We start from the raw sequence: 24,577 nt of genomic DNA, 5'->3' as shown, positions 1-24,577 counted from the left end.
AGTCTTATTTGAGATTCATGATTTCCTGGCTGGAGGTGCTTCTTGTGAGAACTGGATGGCAGATCTGGGCACTTTCTTAGGTGACCTTGGTGAAGTCATTTCAGCTTTCTGAGCCTCAGTTTCCTCATCCCACAAATAGCATATTAAAACCTACCTGTGGAGGTGGGTGTCAGATGCTCATGCCTGTAATTGTAGTTACTCAGGAGGCTGAGATCTGAAGATTATGGTTTGAAGCCTACCTGGGCAAGAAAACCTGGGAAACTCTACAACTAACCACCGAAAAGCTGAAAGTGGAGCTGTGGCTCCAGTAGTTGAGCACTAGTCTTGAGCAAAACAGCCAAGAGAGAGCATGCAAGCCCTGAGTTCAAGCCCCAGGACTAGTGTAAAAACAAAACAAAGCCTCACATGTTCTGCATAGGGCTGCTGTGAGAACCAAATGAATGAATGTGTGTGAAAGATACTAACTAAAATATGGACATAGTGATGTCTGCCTGGGATTGGGATATGTAGGTAAATTCAAATGTCAGTATTGCTTTTAGAAAGGCATGTGTTTCAACAGGCCCTATGCCAAGTTTGAGACATAATAGCTTCTGTCCTGAGTTCATGCGCTGGCCAGTGACGTGATATTCAGTATCTAGCTCTGACAAAATAGGTTTCCTAAAGTTTTCTGCTCCTATGCAGTGGGCAAGTGGCTTTTTTCAAGTTATCAATACTTTGGAAGATGTCTGAGGCTTTGTAGGTAATTTTGCCTGTTAATCTTGATCCTTTGGGGGTACTCATCTGCACCTATAATTGTATACATCTGTTTGTATTCTTGTTTGCTTAATGTCTAGGCTGTAAATTCCAGGCTGCACTCCTAACACCTGAAACAGGCCTAGTGACACAGTAGATGATTAGTAGCTAATTGCTGAATGAAGGAGTAACTGGCAAGGAAGAGAGAAACATGGGCTTTGAAGACAAGATAGTGGAAGGCTTAGCTCTGTCAGCTTACCTATAGTGTGGCTTCAGGCACCTCCCCCTCTCAACATACTCATTGTTACCACCATTGTTGTCTTGTCAGTATTTTTCTCATAACACCATAAACCCTTCTTTTGTGCTATTATGTGTGTGTGTGTGCGCGCGCGCGTGTGTGCGTGCGTGCCCATGCCCCATGTACACCCTTGGAGCTTGAACTCAGGGTCTTCCACTCTTGCTGAGCTTTTTTTTTTTTGCAGTACACATTAGCTTTATTTAATTTTAATTAATTAATTAATTAATTAATTAATTTTTTTGCCAGTCCTGGGCTTTGAACTCAGGGCCTGAGCACTGTCCCTGGCTTCTTCTTCTTCTTCTTCTTCTTCTTCTTCTTCTTCTTCTTCTTCTTCTTCTTCTTCTTCTTCTTTTTTCTCAAATTTTTATTATCAAACTGACGTACAGAGAGGTTACAGTATCATACGTTGGGCATTGGATACATTTCTTGTACTGTTTGTTGCCTTGTGGAGCTTGAACTCAGGGTCTTCCACTCTTGCTGAGCTTTTTCATGCAAGGCTGGCACTGTATTATTTGAGTCAGACCTCCACATCTAACTAAACTTCAATCCTCAGATCTCAGCCTCCTGAGTAGCTAGGGTTACAGGTGTGAGTCACAGGCTCCTGGTTCTCTTTGTGTTGCTTAATGTGTAGAATTCTTTGACCAATTCCCCTTCCTATAAGGGCAGGAGCCATGTTTACTTTTTTTTTTTTTTTTTTGCCAGTCCTGGGGCTTGGACTCAGGGCCTGAGCACTGTTCCTGGCTTCTTTTTGCTCAAAGCTAGCACTCTACCATGCTACCACTTGAGCCACAGCACCACTTCCGGCTTTTTCTGTTTATGTGGTGCTGAGGAATTGAACCCAGGGCTTCATGCACGCTAGGCAAGCACTCTGCTGCTAAGCCACATTCCCAGCCCCTATGTTTACTCTTGCTCACCAGTGTATACTCAGTTCTTAACAAAGTACTTGGCATTTGTGGGTTAAGTACTTAATACATGTTGGGCAAATGAATAAACCTAACTTCTCAGCATATTTCCTCAGGAAAAGGAGTAATGGTTGCTGCTTTTATGATATGAGGATTGCAACATGTACTAAAGTACCTAGCACAGGACTCAGGACACATCAATTGCATCTATCCTTTTGGAAACTTTAGGGCTCTTTGGATGTGTACCCTCTGTTTTGTCTCTTTCCAGCAGAGGCCTCTAGGACTGGCTATGAGTGCCTCTGGATAAGTAACAAGTTGCTTCAGGTCTATCCCAAGTAATATGGAAAAGATCAGTGCCTGTCAATGCTAAATGCTGGTTTGTAACTATTAGAATTTCAAGGGGAATGTTTTTCATAAGATCCAAATGCTATGTGGAGTTGGTCAAACTCGAAAATCTGGTTGCTTTCCGGATGCTGGAAGCTTTCCCTGAAACCATGCGAATCCTAAAGTAGCCTTGTGGTCTCACAAATGATATGGATTGAAAAAGTGAAGCCAAATACAGAGTTCTTTGACATTCTTTACTTCAGTGTCACCTAGGAAAGTCCTAGAGACTAGGAGATAAGCTATGTATCAGCATCCTCCTTTCCAAAACCAAAAAGAGGAAAAATGATTTTCTGGTAGCATTTAAGTCAGAAAACTTGTTCTACTTTCCAGTAAATACTTTCCCTTTTCACTTTCCTCTTGAGTCTTGGAAATATCTTTTTGATTAAGATTTATTCTTATTCTCTTATTTCTCAGAAGAAGGGAATCACATAGTCTATGTGGATAGGACCACTGTCCTTTCTTTGAATCACAGATAAAGAATTATTGAATTGTGTTTGATCCAAGCTCAGCCATTGATTCACACTAAACTGAGTATATAATGATTCTTAATGCTGAATTTTCTGTTTTAGGGCCAAGGTCTTTACAGAATATGGTGACAGTGTACATTACTCCTTCTTTGGGACCATCTATCATGAAACCTCAACTAAGCACAGGGAGAGTCTGACCTCATAAGCTCTATTTAAACAGATGCTTTGGAATTCATGATGCTTGTGCTTTAGAACTTTGAAAACCTGATGGTTGAAAGTCAGATGGAACCCAAAGGACTATTTTGGAATGGATAGCCTTGCTTATTACTAAAGTTACTAGTTTTTTCTAGAATCCTTAGAATGTCAGTAATGGATGGGAACTTAGAGTTTATCTGGCCTAACCTCATTTTGGAGATGGGGAAACTGAGGGCTCAGGAAGGGAGTCACAGGGCATGAGTGAAAGAACTAAGACTAGGGGGCTGGGAATATGGCCTAGTGGCAAGAGTGCTTGCCTCGTATACATGAGGCCCTGGGTTCGATTCCTCAGCACCACATATACAGAAAATGGCCAGAAGTGGTGCTGTGGCTCAAAGTGGCAGAGTGCTAGCCTTGAGCAAAAAAGAAGCCAGGGACAGTGCTCAGGCCCTGAGTTCACGGCCCAAGACTGGCAAAAAAAAAAAAAAAAAAAAAGAACTAAGACTAGAAGTCATCTCGTGATTTTTAATCTAGTGCTTTTCTTGTCTTGTCAGACTCTCTCCACAGGTAACAAGGAAATGCGAGTGAGTGAAATCTGTTAAACCCAGGGACTTTGACCAGGAATGGTAGCTCCTTTTACCTGGGAACTTTACTCCAAGAAAACCCTGCTTCTTTACATAAGTTTCCTGTGACTATGTGTGCAGAGTAGAAAGCGAGAGATAGAGTGGAGCAAGGGGCAGATGGGGGCTCTTCTGTAGTTCAGAGAAGCTGCAGTTCTGTTTATGGTGCAGCAATCATAATTGCACGGGCCACCTCTATCCCCTAAAATCCGCTTATATCCATTTTCCCATATGAAGTTGGCAAGATGAGTGCTGTCCTTACTCTACAAATGTACCTAATTAGTTTGTTGCACTGTCCTGCTTCATGTGATGGGCCAAGCTTAAATTTGAACCCAGTCTTTTCATTTCCAAGCCTGCTACTCTAATTCCAAAGTGATACATATCTCAGAATGCTCTAACTCATTAACTCAGCTTCTTTTGTTTTTCAAAGATGCACCTTCCCCCTACTTTTGCTAGTGATACTTCTTTTTTCCACGAGAAAGGAAATTCTTATTTATCTTGGATCCTTCAGAAAACATTTATACAATGCTTACCTATATGTACAGAACCATGTGCTATGGATTCATGGGGGATATAAAATCCAAAGCTACCTTCAGGATGCTTGTGGTTGGATGAACAAATAAAGTATTTATAGAAGGATAAAAAGAATGTGGCAAAAGGCCAGAGGAGTGGCTGAGACGTTGAGGATTCTAGGGTTTCAGGAGAAGGAGAGGTCAGTGTGGGCGGGAATGGTCAGGGAAGGGTGTGAAATTGTGGTTGGACTTTGAGAAGGTCATATTTTAATAGGTGGAGAACTGGAGAGTTGTTTCTGCCACGTTCTCTTTGTCCTCTGGAAAGACACTAGACTCTTCTGGCTCCCTCTCCCATCTGGCCTGTCGTATGTTGTAGACATAATGATCTTTATAGGCCATTCTAGCTCAGAAATTCTATCCTATGAAAAACAAAACTGGCTTAAGTAAATAATCATGGAGGTGTTTGAAGATTAAGTATAATGTTATTCACTACGGCCTGATTTATAATGGCAAAATAAACACAAAGAATATGCTATAGCCACATGTATTATTACTATTATTATTTTGTAATGATACTGGAGCTTGGACTCAGGGCATTCTCCTCTCATTTGTCTCATTTGCTTAAGGCTGGTGTTCTATGACTTGGGCTACCACTACACTTACAGCTTTTTTGCTGGCTAATTGGACTTTTCTGCCTGGACTGGCTTCAAACTGGAATTTTCATATCTCTTGCTTCCTGAGTAGCTAGGATGCAGGTGTGAGCCATCAGTACCCAGCTCCATGTGTCAGAATATTATATAGTCATTAAATAAAAAGTGACAGAGAAATATGCTCAAAGCATAGTGAAACAGTAGATTACAACACATCACTACACTAATGTGCTAATAAAAAAGAGAAAGGATCCTTGCATAGAGAAAACCAGAAGGAAATATATCAGAATATTATCTCTGGTGGGATTTTTGAGTAAAATTTCTGTTATTTTCTATGCTGAATATGTACTTTGCAATCTGGTTATGTCCTTTACAATGCTATTTTAAAGATAATGACTAAAATGGCTTACTGCTGAGCTCAGGGGACTGCTTCCCTTACCAGCCATTCCTGTATGGATGTCCTTGATAAGCCTCTCCCTGGGCCTTGGTTGAGAGGGCACACAGAAGAGAGGCAAGAGAGGGTAGCAGGAGGCAGGAAAGCAAGTGGCTATTTTTAGCTCAGTCATGAGTCAGCTTGATGACCTTGGGCAGATCCCTTCTGAGCATCCTTGAGCCTTGGTTTCCTCATTTTAAAAGGTGAGTTGGAGGTTACAAAAGGTACTTAGAGCTCCAAATATATGTGCTCCTAAATATGGAGGATTTCTTTATTCCTGTGGAACCTGCCAAGGGGCATCATGGGTTCCTGGAGCCTGGCTATTTGCTTTCTCTCGCTTCTCTACAGTTGGGCACCAATGGATGTAGGCAGATTTCTGCTGTTCAGAGTTGAGGGTGGGATCAATGGGAGCTTGGTGGTGTCGAGAAGGTGTCATGACAATATTAAACCACTAGAGGGAAGCATTGTTTGATTACATTTCATTTTCTCATCTGTCTATTTGATCTGTCTGCAGATGAAAAGTCGCCTTGATTTGTCCTCAGGGCTCAGTTTCTAGCGTTTTAGAACTAAAAGGACTGTGAAAACTATCTATCCAAACTTAAATACATTTGGATGTGAGATGACAGAGGCCAGTATAGGCAAGTGACGTACTTAAAGGGATGTATTATTTTTTTCAGGATGCATTATACAGGATGTAGAAGATGGCCACAGACAGAGCCAAGGGTGTGAATAGTTGAGTCCACAGAGAGTGGAATCTAAGGAATCTGGCTGTACACACCTCTCCTGAGCTTCTAGGCCAGGTCCTGAGAGTTCTGGAGCTAGAGAAGAAAGAGCTTGTGTCTGGTGGTGGTGGGTTGTGTAGGGAAGGAGAATTTGTGCCAACACACTGTGCTGCTCCAGTGTGTCTTCTCCACTGGCCATGTTCTTTCTCTGAAGAACTAGCTTGATTATGAAGACCCTGTAGGGCTTCTTGTAAATGATGCCCTCCAAGGCTAGGGAGCACCAGTTTGTAGTTCTCAGTGAATTTGCAAGTAGTACTTATTAGCCTGTTTGTGTGCCATGACTTATCATCTAGGAATCCTGAGAGTTTGTTTTCCACCTTCTAAAGGCTGTGTTCACTGGGATGACCTTAGTTTTCATTTGCAACTACCCCCAGCTCTAAGTATTGTAGTAAAGTGGAAGTGGGCATTGGCCTGGGAGCCTGACAGCTGTGCAACCTTGGGCAAGTCTCTGAGAAGCGAGGTCAGTCTCCATCTGCAGTTGTGTCATCTCTGCCAGAGAGATGAAGTTTCTGGCATTATTTTTGGCTTTTGTGTTTGGCAATGAATCCCCATTGATTTGTGGTCTGGAAAAGTGCAAGGTGTGTCCACCTGAAGCAAAGGCAAGGTTTTTCCTTTCAAGTTAGGTGCATTGGACAAGTGCAGCAGGGCCTGGAGGGCCACCAGATGGCAGCAGTGGGCAAGCACACAGGCTTATGGGATGAAGTGGTAGGGCCAGTATCCAGAGTCAGAATTAGCAAGGTCATAGCAGAAAAGGATCTTAATAGCCAGTAGACCTGGCTTGGGACAAGAGCTGAGACTGTTCTGGTTTTCAATTGGCTGCCCCATGGTAGAGCCAGGGGACAGGCCTGGGCTTGAGCCAGTGATTTCTTTGAGGGTCTGATCCTTATGATTTTCTTCTTCCCACCCATAGCAAAGGTGGCACCCTTATCGTTTTTTTGTTTTGTTTTGTTTTTCTCTTCTTTTCTCTGGCCACTCTCTCCCGGTTCACTAGGTAAGGCCTTATCTCAGACTTTCTTATGGATGCAATTAGGATTCATCTTTTAGCTCTCATGCCCAACAGATGGGAAGGCCCAAGGCCTTGCCAGAGACATACTGCAGGAAGATACCAGTTAACATGATTGGTTGAAAAAAACACAGAAATATTTTCTAATTCCCTTAGAGGGTCACATTGGGACAGAGAACCAGGGTTTACCAAGCACTTTCTAAATACCAGGTACCGTGCTTGAATTCCTACTCAATACCCCCCAAAGGTGAAGTTTATTTCCCATGAATCCAGGTGAGTTCTGAGGTTCAGAGAGACTGAGTGAGTGGCTTGTGTAAAAGAATACTGTTAGTTATGAATCCAGCACTTGTGTTCTGCTCTTTTGTATGCATGTGTGTGTGCACACACACGTGTGTGTGTGTGTGTACTGTGGCGTGTGTACTGTGGTTTGAACTCAGAGCCTCACACTTGCTAAGTAGGTGCTCTACCACTGAGCCAGGCCTCCAGCCCTTTTTTTGAACTGGTTTCTGAGATAGGGTTTCCTTTTTTGCCTTGGCACCTGCCTGGACTGTGATCTTTTCTATTCTAAGCATCCCACTGTAGCTGAGAGATGAGAGCTGTGTAATGCTGAATCTAGCTATTAGTTGAGAAGGGGTCCCATAAACATTTTGCCTAAGCTGGTCTTGAACCCAATTTTCCTGATCTCAGCTTTCTGAATATTTAGGGGTATAGGTGTGAGCCACTAAATCTGGCTTCCCTGCCAGATGTACTTATTTCATCAGGCTACTTCCCTTCAACGCAGCTTCCACTGGGTATGTAGCTAGTGACTGTCTCAATCAGTTTGGATTGCTGTAACCAAGTTCCAAAGACTGGGTGGCTTAGAAATAAGAGAAATTTATTTCTAACAGTCAGGAGTCTAGAAAATCCTTATCTAAGTACTGACAGATTTGGAGTCTGGTGAGAAAGGTTTGCATCCTGGTTCACAGAAGGCCATTTTCTCTGACATGGCAAGAAGGGCAAGGTGATTCCTTGGGGTCCCCTTGATGAGGGGATTAATGCTGTTCATGAAAGCCCCTGCTCTCATGACCTAATCACCTTCCAAAGACCCTTATTCTGTCACCTTAGTGGTTAGAATTCCAACATGTGAATTTTGGAAGGATATAAACATTAAGTTTTTCTAAGAGATTCCTAGATTTATAAGGTAGGGAGGAACAAATATTGTGGGGGAGTAGTGGTGGTGGGCTGCTGGGGAAAGGAGGAATGACTGTGGTGGGGCTGTGCTTTGAGCTCACCAGATGGTTCTGGAAAGGGCTCAGAGGTCCCTGGCACAGGGCTTAGTTTCCATTCAAAGATTCCTCCTCTTTCCTGGTGGAGATTGATTTGTTCCAGGAGCTCTCTAAAAGTGAGCATTAAGTGGCCAGGCAGTCATTTCACCATCATTTTTAGGTTCTTGACACATGACACCATGCTTGCCCTTTCTCAGGGGACCTTGCCTGTCCCATGGGAGCTCTCAATAACTGTTGTGACAGCCAGTTCCTTAAAGTACTCTTAATGTGTGCCAAGAGGAAAGTGGCCCATTTTGAGGAATCTTAGAGGAATCAGTTTTATTTTTTCAATCTGAGATTGACTTTGTAACATTAGAAGGAAGCTTGATGTGGCCAAAAGAGTCCTGAAGAGTGAGGTTCAAGTTCTAAGTTGCCATTTGTTGGCATCCTAGGAAAGACATTTGTCCTTTCTGGGACTGAATTTTTTTGTTGGTAAAACAAGGTTCATCCCTATATTTCTATCACATAGGAGCATATTGTAATTAATTGAGGTGTAGTTTCTTCTTTCATTTTTCACCCTTTTGTTCAACAAATATTTGCTGCATGAATGAACAAGGTCATCAGAGAGCATTGTAGGCAAAGGAGCCTGGGAACCAAGCCATAGAAGCAAGAGGTACCCAGTTATAGTTTGCTTAACCTGGGCTAGACAAGATGAGAAGAGACTGGAAACATTCGGCCATAATGGGCATGGATCCTTGTGAGCATTGAGGGAAATGCTAAATATTCTGTGAGGGGAGGGATGTATGATTTCATGAATTATGAAAGATCCTGACTCAGCTGGCTTTGGCTGAGATTTGAGTCCTTTTCTCCAAGGGTTGGGGTGGCTTAGTATCCATGAAATGGGTAGGGACTGAGTTATCTGGCTCATTGATCTGTCTTCTGGTCACTTATAAAGCCATCATGTTACCTTTCATCCGGAAGCATTTCTTAGGGCCTAAAAATGAGCAGCTTTGGGGCTTCTTTCTGCAGCTCCCTGAGGAGGTGGAGGCGTGTAAAGAAGGGATTACTCATTTATCAAGGCCACACTGTGTGCCAGGCATTTTGCCAGGGCTTTACAAACATCATCTATTTAATCCATACAGACACTTTTCCAAGTAAGGCTTACTCCCATTTTACATGTGAGAAACTGAAGCCTGGGTAAGAGATTTTGGCTCACTCTACCCAGTTACTTAGCGTTGCTTTGTTCAGTGTGAGGAGAGAATCACCATTCATCTTGTCAGCTGAGAGGAGGATGAGTCAAACAAGATTGTGGATGGGAAAGTTTTTCATCGCTGCCAAATTATTATTATTGTTGTCGTTATTGTTATTGTTATCATTATATTTTGCTAGTGCAGGGCTTGAACTCAGGGCCTTACCTTTGCTCAGCTTTCTTGCCCATGGCTGGTGATCTATAACTTGAGACATGCCTCCAGCCCAGATTTTTGATGGTTAATTGGAGATGGAGTCTCAGGGACTTTTGTGCTTGGGCTAGCTTTGACCTATGATCCTCCAGGCCTTAGCCGCCAAAGTAGCTAATATTACAGGCATCAGCCACTGATGCCTGGCCCAGCCAAATTCTTAGTTGGGTCTTGCTTGGGCCTCTTCTGTCTGGGTTAATAAAAGGCTCTGACCATTATTTTCTCTTTTGTGTCCTTTCCCTCCAGCTAACCCCATAGTCAGTGGCTCAACTTATTGCTCCTTTTAAGCTCCCAATAAGGGTGTTCATTTTTGTTGTTGTTGGTGGTGGTACTGGGGTTTGAACTCAGGGCCTTATGGTTGCTAGGCAGGTGTTCTACCACTTGGGCTATTACCCTAGTCCTTTTTGCTTTTAGTTAATTTTCAGATAAAGGTCTTGTGCTTTTTGCCCTGAGTAGCCTCAAACCACAATTTCTTAATCTATGGTTCTTTCATAACTGATGTGACCTCAATGCCTGACTTGTTTGTTGAGATAAGGTCTCCATGACACTTTACCCAGTTTGGTCTTGAACTGCAATCTCTGTCTGAGGAGCTGAGATTATAACTATGAATCTCTGCAGCTGGCCTGGTACTATTTATATTTTTAGAAAATTAACTCTATTATATGAAATTAAAGGCAAGTAAGGTTTCTTTTTGCCATTTTGGTGAAAATAACAAGTCCCAGAATTTTAATGCCATAGGTACCATCCCATTCTTATTTGAAATTTGAGAAAACAGAGGCCCAGTGGAGAGAAGATGATTTGTCTCAAGGCCCCAGAGCTAATGAAGTAGAGACAGGATTTGGACACAGGAGCTCCTTGTCCAGAACCTTTTCATCGCCTCACATTGTTGCTTTAAAGAGAAAGGGAAAGACTTACAGAGCCTTTTATCCTTTGTGGAGGAAGAATCCAGTTTAATAAATTTCATTATCCCAGTCCCTTTATGTAACAGAGCTGTTTGCAAGACCTGGCAGATGGTCCATAGTAACAGTGCTTTGCTGATTGGGTTGGAGCTGAGCCTATGAAATGAAAACTCCTGAGTAGCAGATGCCTCTCCTGATCCCTGGCCATGGAGAAGTTAGCCTCTTCCAGGAAGTCATTGTAGCTTTGCTGCTCACTGTCTCTGGGGACTAAAAGTGAACACTAAGGGAGGAGTCTAAATTTTTAAAATTGTTATTAGAGAAGTGATATGCAGAGGGGTTACAGTTACATAAGTCACGTAAAGAGTATATTTCTTTTTGGACAATATCGTCCTTTCCCTTGCTCTCTCCCAGTTTTTCTCTCCCATTCCCACCTACTAGTTGTATAGTACATTTTCAGCACCATGTCTAGTGAGTACCACTGCTGCATTTGTTTAACCCTTTGCCTCCTCCATTTTTGTGCCTCGAAGGAATGAGTCTTAAACTGTATTTGCTTTTAAAAATTATTAAATAAAAAATAAGTTTTTGGTGCTGGTCCTGAGGCTTGAATCCAGGGTCTGGGTGCTGTCCCTGAGCTTTTTTTGCTTAAGGCTGGCACTCTACCACTTGAGCCACAACTCTACTCCAGGCTTTTTGGTGGTTAATTGGAGATGAGTCTCACAGACTTTCCTGCCCAGGCTGGCTTTGAACCATGATCCTCAGATCTCAGCCTCTTGAGTGGATAGATTACAAACAGCTACCCGCCCAAGCTGTTTGGTTTTCACACAGGTTATGGGGTGGTTTGAAGCGTAAAGGGAGAGGGATGCTTTTTCTGGGGCCTGAATGACAAATGGGAAGAAGAAGCAGGCAGGGGCAAGATTAGCAGATGGGGAGGGGGGAGAGGCTGTTTCATTAAAGACCTCCTCTTCCTCCTCTCCCCCACCAGGAGGTGTAAGCCACTTATGAATGTAACTTCAGCAGTCATCATGCCTTTCTCTGCCGGCCGCCCCCCCCCCCCCTTTTTTTGAGATTACTGGGACTCTACATCTTCTGATTATCTTCTCTTTCCTGCTTGGTCCTTAAACATAATTGGTTTTCAGTGGATTCTTTTAGTGATATTTGTTACTGCCCTAGCTATAGAGCCCTGAGCCAGGAGGATGCAGCAGCATCTTTTGTCAGGTCTCCCTATCTGCCCAGTTCTCACCCTCTCGGGGTCTTCTGGTGTGGATGGGAAGAGCTCGTTGTTAGGATCCTAATAGGTCTTTTATTCCCACCTCTCTTGAACATGGGCCATTTTTCCAGGGGCAGGGGTAGAATAAACTGAGAGCCACCATCTGAAATCATGTCCAAGAGGTTCTCCCTGGTTGACCTTAAACTTGGAATCCCAGGGTAGGTGCCTTTCTCTCCTTGTTCTTGCTTCTGGGTGAGTTATTTGCCTGCCCAAAGAATGGGAGCAACCTCTGTTTTCCCCATCTGAAGATCCTAATCAGCTTCTCTCATTTACTGGGAGCTGAGGATGCAAATCTGGGGGGGGGGGTGAGAGGGGTCTCTTGGGTTTTCAGAGGCAAAACCCTGGCTTCTCACATACCCATTTCCTACAAGCTGGGTGGGCAGGCTGGCTTTGCAGCATGCACCTGTCCAGTCTATGTTCGGTTCCTAGTCTTGCTTCCATGGGGCCTCAGTGTGGTCTACACGGAGCTGTATGCCAGAACTAGGTGCTGTGATTTTTATCAGAGAGATACCAATGACAGCTTTCTGCAGGCCCAGGTGTGCTTGGGAACCAAGCCTCTCCCTTAGCTGTGCGGCCTCCCAAGTTGCTCTTCTCCCCAGCCCCAACTTTCAGCTGTGAGTCATCATCATCAGCCAACAGCTGGGAGCAGTGCTTGGCCTCCCATCTCCCCTCTCTCCCTCCCTCCCTTCTTCCCTCAATATCTCTCTCTCTTTTCTCTCTCTCTCTCTCTCTCTCTCATCTCTCACTCTTTTAAAATAATTTCATAGAGCTGAACACTGCTGAAATTTTCATCCCTAATAGGAAAAAGGCTAGGGATAGCAATTCTAGTTAAAAGGGACTGGGGAACCTGGAGGAGATGGAAATAGGACTGGGTATCTCCACTTTTTTTTTTTTTTTTTTTTTTGCTTGGATTCAAGGTCTGGGCACTGTCCCTGAGCTTCCTTTACTCAAGGCTAGCACTCTACCACTTGAGTCACAGCACCACTCTGGCCTTTTCTGTGTATGTGGTGCTGAGGGATGGAACCCAGGGCTTCATGCATGCTAGGCAAGCACTCTACCACTAAGCCACCTTCCCAGTCCTGAGTGTCTCCATTACTCAGCCCTTAGTCTTCCAAGAAGCTATTCCCAGGACATGGGCAGTGAAGGGCAGTATGGAGCTCACCTTTCTGCTCTTTTCTTCTTAGAAGCCCAGGAAGCCCCCTGGGGAACTGAGAATTGGGCAAGGTTGGTGGCAAAGGGAGTTTAGAGAGGTCAGCAGATCGTTTTTTAAGAAACTGTACACAGCCTGTGCTGGAAAGAGCCTGGTTTCTTGTATTCACTTGTATTTGCTTTCCTTCTTGTTCATTAGTTGGCTCCAGGTAAACAAGTTATTTTCTTTTCTGGCGTGACTGGGTCGGAAGTGCTCCAAGGTCCTTTCTTGCTCTGTTTGTAAGGCTAAATTGAATGGAAAGAACTTGGAACCTTGTTCCTATAATCCTTTTGAGAGGGCAGCACCTTTAGCTCTTTCTGCAGATGACTTGCTTGGCCTACTGTGTTCAGAGAGTCATGTAGATTTCATTCCTGCCATCTAAGGCCTTACTTTTATCTTCCTACTTTCTTGTTCTGGGGTCCCAAGCATATTGTATCCTTGGGCAGGTCATTCCCTTCCTTCAGCCTGAATTTCCCTTTTCTCTAAAGTCAAGCAATTAGACTTGCTTCTTGCCTTCAATTGTCCCATTCCCCCCCTCTATACCACCCCCCTCCATCTTGAGCTTCCTACTGGCCTTTCTGCAGAGTGTGATTCTTAGCAGCAGGAAGCCTGATTTGGGGGTGGGGTATGGTTTTCTTACTTGCTGGGATGGAGAGATGCAAGATTATTATTTTTTTAATTACGCAGCTAAGATTAGGCACCAATCTACATTTTAAAGTGTTATTAATAAGAATCTAAAAGTGTGCGAAGAGGCTTTGGAGTTTGAATGTGAAATGAGCCAGGAAACATCTGCAAAAGCACTGGCCCCAATCAGGGAATTTTTTTAGGGTGCTCCCAGGTGCGCCTAGCTGGCTGATGTGCTGTGAACCCTGAACCCCCTGCAGGAACAGGAAGCCCAAGCACTTAATCAGAGCAGCCACCTCAGAGCAGGGGCTTAGTGCCGCCTTTTCCCCACGAACCTCACCCGGCTTTCAGCTCTTTGGGCAGTGACAGTCATAATGTTACTTCATTTAGAACTTACATAGTGCTTTTGTGTTTATTGTCAGCTTTTTCATCAATGGTCCTGACAACTAATTTCATTGACTCTGCATGAGTTGGCTGAAACTTTTTTTTTTTTCTTTTGCAGTACTGGGGTTTGAAATCAGGGTCTTAACATTTGCTAGACAAGAACTCTAGCCATACTCTAGTGCTTTGTCCTTTAGTTTATTTTTCAGGTAGTCTTGATTTTGTCTGGGGCTTGCCTCAGACAATGAATGATTCAACTACCACCACCTCTAGAGTAGCTGGGATTACAGAGATGGGGTTCTTCTTTTAAGAAAGGGAGTTTTGCATATTTTGGAATGTATGCATTTGAAACAGCCTATATGTCCCTTACATACGTATTACTTGAGAGAGAGAGACAGAAAGCATGTGATATTTATAGAGGAGAAACTGAGGACTCAGGGGCTGTATTCTACTGGGCCCATATCTCCCAGCTCTGCCTATTCCTATCCCTATTTTATATTTCTTTATAGTTTTAAAAACCATTTGTTATGGTACATGTTTTATGTGTTGCTGGTCTGTCATTTCCTCATTACAATATATGCCCCATGAGGAAAGGAGTTTGGTCTGTTGTGTTTCATGCACATAGCATGAAGCAAAGTGCTTAATAGCTATGCAGCTATGCTTGGCTCCTAAGTAGGCTGTGTAACTTGGATAGTTATTTACTTTCCTCAGTTTTGTATTTCCTTTGGAAAGTTGAATTGGATAGTCTAGTGGCATATAAGCATCCGTGGTAAGAGTGATGCCTATGACTTGTCTATTTTATTTTATTTATTTTTGCCAGTCCTGGGCTTGGAGTCAGGGCCTGAGCACTGTCCTTGGCTTCTTTTTGCTCAAGGCTAGCACTCTGCCACTTGAGCCACAGCGCCACTTCTGGCCGTTTTCTATATATGTGGTGCTGAGGAATTGAACCCAGGGCTTCATGTATATGAGGCAAGCACTCTTGCCATTAGGCCATATCCCCAGCCCCGACTTGTTTATTTTAACAAGCACCTACTGTGGGGTCAGACTTTTTATTAGGTGATGTGGGGACTACAGAGAGAATAAAAAAGTCACCTCTCCCTTCACCTAACCTGTTTGGGAGAGGCCACTAGTTCACTAACTCCTTGCTTTTTGTCTGGGAAAGTCCTGAGTGTTGCTGAAAGTCCTGCAGTCAGCCCGGGGCTCCTTAGGGTGAGGTCTGACTTGATGTCTCTCACTAATGCCCCTGAATTGGTAGCTGCTGAAAGTTGGTGGTGAAAATGGAACAGCCATTTGGAATGCCTGTGTGTCTGGGATCTTTTTTCCCTTTGCCATATAGGCCAAGGATAAAACTCGCTTGGTTATTCACCAGCTGGGTTCTCTTTGTGCCTCTAGCCCAGGCATGTGTCCCTGTGACTCTGAAAGACCTTTGTAATGCTCACTTTTGAAGAGGTAGTGTGACTAAATGCAAACTGGAGCTGGGGTTAGACAGGCCTGTGTGTCCTCTGACACTGACTCTGGTGCCAGGCTACTGGTTCCCGGCCTTGCCCTGCCATGACAGCTGCTGGCTTAGAGCCCAAGACTTAACCTCTTTCTGTGCATTAATTTTCTCATCTCTAATTTGAGGATTATAATGCCTACTCATCGGGTGTTTCTGTGGATTAATTGGGATAATCCATGTAAAGAGTCTAGCATGAAATAAGTGCCCTCAAAATGTTAGCTTTTTTTAATTGAAGCTTTACAACTTATTAGCTATGTGATTTTGGACAAGTTGTGTAGCCTCGGTGAGCTGTTTCTTTGTCTGTAAAATGGGTCACCCCAATCATTCAGGCTTGATTAAATTACAGTATTGAGAGAACCTAAAACAGAGTTCCACACATTCAGTTCCAGTCCCTCATCTTTGTGTTTACAGTTTTTTAAATTGATTTTTTTTCTATTTTTTTCCAGATGTGAGGGCCTGAACTCAGGGCCTGGGCACTGTCTCTGAGCTTTTTTTTGCCCAAGGCTAGTACTCTACCACTTTGAGCCACTTCCGGTTTTCTAGTGATTAATTAGAGATAAGAGTCCCAAGGACTTTCTTGCCCTGGCTGGCTTCAAACCCCAATTCTTTGGTTTCGGCCTCCTAAGTAGGATTATAGGCATGAGCCACTAGCTCCTGGCCTCTACTTTTGAACTTGGAACGATTTTACTTATTCCAATTTTATTCCTGTATTATGATTTTTTTAAAAAGCTTTCCAAACCTTTTATTATGTGATATTATTCACAAAATGGCTTTGGAAAAGTTTACTAAAAATAGGATATATAATTAAGTCTTAGTTTTTTGTTTAAATTATTAGGTACATGAATGGTCTTTGAGATTATCGTGGATGTTTTGTTTTAGGACACTGATCAGACTGAAGATTCCATTGGTGCCAATAAAATTAAATTGATCTCTACTCATTTTGACACTGAAGATTTTCAGATAGCATTATTAAAGCTTATAGCTGGAGGCTGTCTGAGAAGTCTTGTATTCCATCCTCTTGTTTTATAGATGGGGAAACTAGGCTCCTAGGGACCTCTTTCAAAACTATGTAACTCAGAGAAGAAGCCACAGCTGGGACCCAGGTTGCCCCTTCTCATCTCCTTTTCCTTTTCCTTCTCTTCTTTTTCCTTTGTACCCCTCCTGAGCTCACCCTGTTTCACTTCTCTTTTCCACTGATTCCTTTTACTCTCTTCTTTCTTTCTGGCTTTAATTAATCCACAACATGTGGTATATCAGAAGCCCTGATATACTAGACACTGTCTATTAATCTTTTTAAAAAATCCAAAATTCTATGATGGAGCTTTCAGTATTTTTTCCCCATTGATTATCATTTGAGGCATTGACACACAGATCTTGGTAGGTGTGGGTTCGCTGAAAAGATTTGACAAATTAGTGGCAAATGTGGGTGGAACCCTGGAAGTCCCTCATCCATCTGTGTTGTTCAGTTTGGGAGAATAGTAGTAATACTGGCCAACACTACTACGGTGTGCCATGTACTTTATTCATGAACAGCTTGCAATAGCCTTACAAAGGAGATGCGAGTCTTACTCTGCAGATGATATCTTAAAGATATTGAATAATTTGACTAAAATTATAGAACCATTGAATGATAAAGTTTGGTAGAGATGAATGGCAGAAAGAAGGTTAGATTTATTCATGTAGGCAACAAATATGTATTGAACACCTATTTTGGTGAGCACTGTTTGTGTATGCATAAACAGATGGTCCCTATTTTCATAGACTTTCTTTGTGGATGAGGAAGCAGACACAAATTAAACAATTTCTCTATGTATTCATTACAAAGGAGAGTATGTATATTCTCATGTGTATTTATAAACTGAGATCATTGCCCTCAAAGTGAGGGCCATGATTCTTAGAATCCTTGCCCACAATTGTTAAGGAGTGAGTAAGAATGGACTAGTTTAATTGGGTTGAGATGTAGACTCAGCTGGGAAGAGGGGGATCAAGGCCTGTGACTAGCATCAGACCCATGTAGTATAGAAGCCTGGGAGCCATCTAGTATGCCTTTGAGCTCTCTCTTTTCTGTCTGCTGCATCCCCCTCCCCCTCCTCCTCCTCCTCCTGCTCTTTCTCATCCTCCTCCCCCTCCCACTCCCTCCTCTTCCTCCCTCCCCCTCCGCCTCTTCCTCCTCTCTCTCCCCTCCTCCTTCTCCTCTCCCCTCCCTCTTCTTCTTCTTCCTCCTTCTCCTCTTGGTCCTGCTCCTCCTCTTCCTGCTCCTGCTTGTCCTCCTCCTCATCCTCCGGCTTGAACTCAGGGCCTGGGTGCTATCCCTAAACATCTTTGTGCTCAAGGCTAGCACTCTATTTACTTGAGCCACAGTGCCCATTTCTGGTTTTTTTTTTTTTTTTTTTGAGTAGTTTATTGGAAATAAGAGTCTCATGGCCTTTTCTTCCTGGGCTGGCTTTGACCCATGAAACTCAGATCTCTGCCTCCTGAGCAGCTAGGATTACAGGCCTGAGCCACTGGCCCCTGGCTTCTGCCTGCTTCTTATACAGGGAGGTCACACTGGATAGCATTAGGCAGTCAGTTCTGTGATTGAACAGTCCTTGGTTATGATCATCAGATGCCTTTTTATAAAGTCTCTGTCCACATGGCCAAAGTCACTTTTACCTTCTGAAGGCTTCTGGTTACCCTGAGAGGAACCAGCATTTGTAAAGAGATGATTTTTAAAACATAGAAAACTCGTGTGGAGAGTGGCCTCCTCATGTGTGCCTGCTGGAATTAGAGTTGGGAAGGATTGAGGAGGTTGTATGGTTTATTTTCTCTGACCATGGATTTTCTTTTTATAACATCTACTTCTGTTTACTAGCTCCATTTTGTTATCTTGTTGTAAGTGACATCTATTAGTAAAATATGGATGCTCCTATAATCTGTTTTCCTGTCACCTTTAGGACCACCTTCCCAGGAACAGAATGGAACTGTCTCTTTCCTGAGGAGCTCAGTGGCTTCTCACTGTGTGGGGGCTATGACCTCTGCTACAATGCCTGCTTCATCACTGTCCAGGAAGCCCTGGATGGGTGGAAAAGGGAGGTGGCCCCTGGAATACTTGTCTTCTACCACCCTGCCCTCAGAATGCTTCCCCTCCTGAACTTTGCACTGCTAGTCTTTCTTCTCTTTCCCTTTATTTATGTCAGGTTATTTGATAACATGTTAGCAAAAGACCCCAGGAAAGTTAAATAATTTGGTAATGAAATAACATTTCATGATCATTCGCAATGCAACCCCTGATCTGGAAGCTCTGTTCCATCACCTACTAATCTTGAAATACTGGAATCGCAGTGATGTTTATTTTTTCCTATTCCCATTCACTCACATCTAATGGGGTGCCAAGTCCTGAAAATCCTCCTCCTCCTCCTCCTCCTCCTCCTCCTCCTCCTCCTCCTCCTCCTCCTCCTCCTCCTCCTCTTCTTCTTCGTCGTCTTCTTCTTCTTCTTCTCTCTCTCTCTCTCTCTGACTTTCTTCTATAAAACCAACATTCATTGAGGCTTGACGAATCCCAGGCTCATGTTACTGTGATGGTTTCCTTCTTCTTTACTATCTCTGTGAGTAGGGACAAGTGTCTTGTTCCTGACAGTAAAATGGGGATGGTTGGAGTACCTGTCTCACAGGGTGTGTGGAGGAATGAAAAGGACACTCAATAGAGAACACTTAGAACAGTACCCAGCATGTAGTATGTGCTGCAGGAGTATTGGATGTATTATTTCTGGCCTCTTTCAATTCTTTGCTAGGTACACTTAGAACATTCCCTTCATCATGCCCCATCCTTGTTCAAAGTGTGTAGTTCTCCCCATGGTCAAGTTAGCTGTGGTTCCTAAGCTCAGCATGTAAGGGTAAGGTACAGAAGTCATTCTTACCTTTTAGGGCTTAGAGTAGATACGCTGAGAAGAATTGTCAGGATGCAATAAGGAAGTCTTATGCCTTCTACTGTTTTGCTTTTGTTGTTGTTCCACATTCTTTGACATTTTTTATATTTTGGTTATATTTTATTCTGTATATTTTTCTTTTTTATTAGCTTATATTAGTTAAATGGGGGAAATTTCATAATTGCCTTTCTGCATATGTTTACAATGCACTCCAATCAATTTTACCCCCATTTATTGCTCTCCTGACCCCCTTCCTATTCTGTGTAAATTTATAAATGTATAAAATACAAGCATATATTTTAATAAATAAGTACAAGTACATACAGTGGCTTAAAACTATGTTACTGACAGGAAGGACAACCAGTCAAGACCTCTGGTGTAGAAGATGAGATCCAGACCCCCAAGCCTGGCATTCTGTGACTGGCTCAGCCTGATAATCCTACCTTCTTTCCCAGACTTCCTCCTCTGATCTCATTCATTCTCCCACTGCACCTTATATTTTTCAATTTCCATGTTATTGCTCATCCTTTTGCTGCTCCTATGATATCCTCCCTCATTCTCCCAGTTTGTTTTTCCATCTAGAAATTCACCTTAAATGCTATGCATTCTTTCAAGCCTTGCCAGGACAAATTCTAGCTTGAAATGTTTCCTCTAAAATGTGCTTTGTCAATACCATTCATTTGGCTCCTGTTGTATTCTCTGTGGACCTGTTGTTTTCTTATTTGGCCTCTACTGTTCATTGGAACAAGAGACCTTTTGCAATGTGACTTCTTTCTTGGTGCTATATTTCTTTTGTTAATTCTTACATGGACGTGCCATAAATGATAGTTCACTTTCTGACTTTATTTTGAGCTATTTTGTCATGTATCTCATTTGTCACTTATCTGGAGACACATACCTATACTTTTTAAGGTGACACTAATGTATCTTTTTAAATAGCAGTTTAATATATAATTCTTTAAGGAAAAGATTCATTTGTTAAGTTTGTGATCTGAAATGCCTTAAACTGACAGCAAGCTTCACTTTAAGGTAGACATTTATCTACATTGCATTGATGAAGATTTTTGTATGAGATTCACTATTTTCTTTCATTCCAGGTGACATCGAATCATAATACATGTGTGTAATGTCTTTATTTCACTAGTTAGGGCCCTAATTGTACATTGTCTTTCTTCTGGGAAGGTGTTCTAGTGAAAAAGATGGGGAGGCACACACAGCATATCCCTTTTGTCTGGGATCTTGTAAAAATGGCTGGTTTTCAGCCCACTTTCATTAGTCTGTATCATCTGTGCAATCCTTTAGGTTTCATTGGACTTAGAATCAAAGACACTGGTTTAAATCTTAATTTTGTCACCTACTGATTGTTTGAACTTGACCAAGACATATAACATCATCTGTAAAATGAACTTAGTCTATATGTCAGGGTTATTATGATTAATTGATATACTATCTGTGAATGTGCTGGGTGCCTGAGAGGTTGTCCATAAATGTCTGTTTTTAAAGGAGCAATATCTGGTTGATTCTCCATGAGCCTTCTACTGTAGAATGTATTTGAGGAGAAACAGACAGGTTCTGAGAGTATACCAGAGCTCGAGACTAAAGGGGAATATTGAGTTGGCCTGGTTTCTGGGCTTGTTTCTGCTGGAACATCTCTGGCCTCCCCAGAGAGGATGAAGATTAATTAGTTAATCTTCGTAAAGTGCTTTGAAGGTGAAAAGTGCTATGTAAGTAGAATGGTTGAATTGCTATTGGAGATGTAATAATGGTGGCACCATACTCTGGCAGTCTTGCCTGTCTCAGACATAAATAATCAATAACAGAATTCTGAGATGTTTTACTTGATGTGAATGAAAGGATTCAGTGTGCAACTTGTGGTAACACAATTCTTTCTGTAGTCTTCTCAGCCGAAGAATGCTGGGGTTGTTTGAACATTCTTTGGCTTCTTGTGAAACTCTTTCTAAAACAGTCTGATTATAAGTTCTACTCAGCTTAGGTAAAGGTACAGTTTGCCAGTTTGAGATAATTTATGGGTTTTGGATACAATGACTTAAAAAAAAAAGTGCCACCCCGCATGAGAAGGAGTGTGGAGTGATTTTCCAGTGACATGGGCCAGCATGAATAATCAGTTCTGAGTGGTACCAAGGGTTAGGTTAAAGAGAGGCAGCTTAGCCTTGTTACCCTGAGTAGGTTACTTCGCTTGAGTTTCAATCCTCTCATCTTCTAAATGGCACTATAGTAGTTGATGAGAGTATGATAATAAAGGTGGAGAGGATAAGTTTCACCCTTTTCTGGAGTCAAGAAAGTTTTCCTAGAACTAATGGTACATGAAATAATGATACTTGAGACTTACCAGGTTAGGAAAGGGCATTCATAAATGATGGAACAGCACATAGGACACATGAACTAGTACATCTGAATAGACCCATTCCCAGTTTGCAAGGCATGCCAAGTTCCCTGAGGGCTGTGCAGGCATGGTTCTTTATTTGCAGAAACACAGAAGTCAAACTCTCTTGAGCAGCTTGGAATCTGAAAGCAGGTCATACCTGAGAATGGTATCTCTGTAGAGCCATGTATGCTTGCAGTATTTTTGACATTCCCTCCATGACTCTATGGTTGGTTTTTTAGCTGACACTATAAGCCATATGTTGAATGTTGGGCCAGCTGAAGCTTTGATACCAAACACAGAGTATGTAGTAGAGTTATCTAGAATTTAATATGCAATACTTGATGTTTTGTCTCTTAAGCAAAGTTTTTCTTTGTTAAAATAAACATGTATAAAGAATTTATACAGCGCACATGGTTATGCATATTTATTGCAGAAAATCTGTTAATAATCTATGCCTCATCAGATTTTGCATTTCTGTTGAAATAACAAATGTGGCACTTGGTACAACTGAATGAATTTGGTGAATTTTTTCTGCTCTGGAGAAGAAAGGCCATATCTCCTTTTTCTTTCTTTTTTTTTTTTTTTGGCCAGTCCTGGGCCTTGGACTCAGGGCCTGAGCACTGTCCCTGGCTTCTTCCCGCTCAAGGCTAGCACTCTGCCACTTGAGCCACAGCGCCGCTTCTGGCCGTTTTCTGTATATGTGGTGCTGGGGAATCGAACCTAGGGCCTCGTGTATCCGAGGCAGGCACTCTTGCCACTAGGCTATATCCCCAGCCCCCATATCTCCTTTTTCATAGTTTATTTTCTTCTATCATCTTTGGCACTGGCCAGCTTCCCATGTAGTGCTATAGAACTGAATGCTTCTCTGGCTCCAACTGATTTTGTATCTATTTTTTCTTCTTCTCACTCACTTTATTCCAGCATACATGAATGTTTACTGTGAGACTATTAGGATTGCTCCTTTCATAGACTTTGAGAGGTCCTCTTGTGTTATGAGAAACTAGCCATTGAGTTAAGAGTAAGATCCTAGGAAATGGTAGCATGGAGGACTTCTGTGGTTTAGGTAAGAGAGAGGAGAACCTGAGAATAGGCATCTGGACAAAGCACAGATTTTGGTCAGGGAGAAAGAGGATGGGCCAGAAGTATGGTTGAAATGTGTCTGTGGTAGTCTTCCTATCTATAGCACTCTATTGTATGAGTATAAGCTTTAGAATGATGCTCTGATTCCTGTTCTGACACTCTCCTCTTGTTTGAACTGTGGGAAGTCATTTAGCTTCTTTGACCTCACTTCCCACATCTGTAAAAATGCTTTTTTTTTTTTTTTTATAGGAAACTAGGGAGGCTCCTTGTCCTTAGTATTTGGTGCTACTAAGGACACAGTTCATACTTTATCCAGTAACTCATTGGTAATCCACGTGAGCACAGTTGTTACAATGCAGCCTTGATTCAAATCATACTTGTTTTTCAGAAAGTGGCAAGGTATTTACCTGGGGCCGAGCTGATTATGGTCAACTAGGGAGGAAGTTGGAGTCTAATGAAGGCCAGAAACTAGAAAAGCAAGATCCATCCTTCTGCTTGCTACCACTGAACAGCACACCTTCGTCTCTGCATTGCCTAACTGGAGCAGCTGAGGTAAGAAGGGATTTCTCACAGACAAAATGTCTCTTTTTTCTTGTCTTTCAGTGAAGTATTTACTGAAGGCCTACTGTGTGCCAGGCCATAATTGGTTCCATGTAGGAGTCTGAAGGGGTCTTTACCCCTATGAGGAGTTCAGGTTTAATATGGTAGAAAAGTTATTTCCTTAGTTACCCAAATGACTGCATCATAAGGCAGACTTTGTAACTCCTTTACGGATGTTTAAAGCAAAGTATTCCTGAACCACTTAGAGGAATGGTTTTGAAAATGGCATGACTTTAAACTAGATAGACGTCATAGCTTCAGCAGTCATGGAGGTAGGAATGTAAGGATAATATTTGGGACTACTAGTGGTTAAATTTGGCTGAATCATGAAGCAATTAAGATGGGTTGGAACCTGATTGAGGGGGCCTTTAATACTGAGCAAAATATTCTGCATTTTTGTTTATATTTCCCAGTGTAGAAAACATTGTAGTTCAGTTGCTCATTCAAGTCCTGTTGGTTCTCTGAAATGACTTGAATTTCTACATTTAAGGCTGAAGTCTTAATTTCTCCAGGGTGTGTATTTCTGTTACTACATTTTACTTTACTGATGTCTTAAAAAAAAAAAAAAAGCTATGCTTTTTTAGAAGAATGGCCATGCAGGAAATGTGCTTCTGAACCCAAGTTGGCTTAATGAAGGAATTCAGTCTTCATTCAAAATCTGTCAAAAAAATTAATAAGCTAGTAAGACTTCTTTAATTAGCATCAAACTAATTACAACCCTCTTTATACCTGGAGGGTTTCCCTTCCCTAGGGGTGTGTCTGGCCTCCTCCTTCCCGGTATGTAGGACTGTTCTCTATTTCTGCTTCAGATCTCACCTCTGGTCCTCCTGAGCCCTTCTGTAGTGTTACGTTGAGTTTTTTTTCTCTCTCTAGATATATATCTATGAATAGATATATCTATACTTAAATATATATATCTATACATAGATATATAGAGAGAAAGATATAGATGTTTGTAAATCTATCTATCTATCCATCTCTTTATCTCACTCTATGATTGGAAAGATACTGAGCACCAGAAAGACAATTTATAGATGATATTATTTCCTCTAACATAACTACATTCTTT

The 24,577-nt window shown here is 42.3% G+C and overlaps 1 protein-coding gene and 1 long non-coding RNA gene across 7 annotated transcripts in view; one reads left to right on the top strand and one right to left on the bottom strand.

Moving 5' to 3' along the window:
* Sergef (secretion regulating guanine nucleotide exchange factor) overlaps positions 1-24,577 on the top strand; it is a 205,654-nt gene that overhangs the window by 30,159 nt on the left and 150,918 nt on the right. For all 6 annotated transcript variants that reach the window (XM_048361107.1, XM_048361102.1, XM_048361104.1 and 3 more), the window contains one exon: positions 23,297-23,460. In XM_048361107.1, coding sequence (XP_048217064.1) covers positions 23,297-23,460 — 164 coding nt within the window. The remainder of the gene's footprint in view (positions 1-23,296; positions 23,461-24,577) is intronic.
* On the bottom strand, positions 3,031-4,294 carry LOC125362317. Its single transcript, XR_007213057.1, has 2 exons — positions 3,478-4,294; positions 3,031-3,254 (listed from the first exon to the last, which is right to left on the bottom strand). It is a non-coding gene; the product is annotated as an uncharacterized LOC125362317 (long non-coding RNA).

The sequence above is a fragment of the Perognathus longimembris genome, chromosome 13 (assembly GCF_023159225.1).
Source record: "Perognathus longimembris pacificus isolate PPM17 chromosome 13, ASM2315922v1, whole genome shotgun sequence".
Lineage (NCBI taxonomy): Eukaryota > Metazoa > Chordata > Mammalia > Rodentia > Heteromyidae > Perognathus > Perognathus longimembris.
The sequence above is the reverse complement of the archived record's forward strand: the minus strand, read 5'-3'. Positions and strand labels throughout refer to the sequence as shown.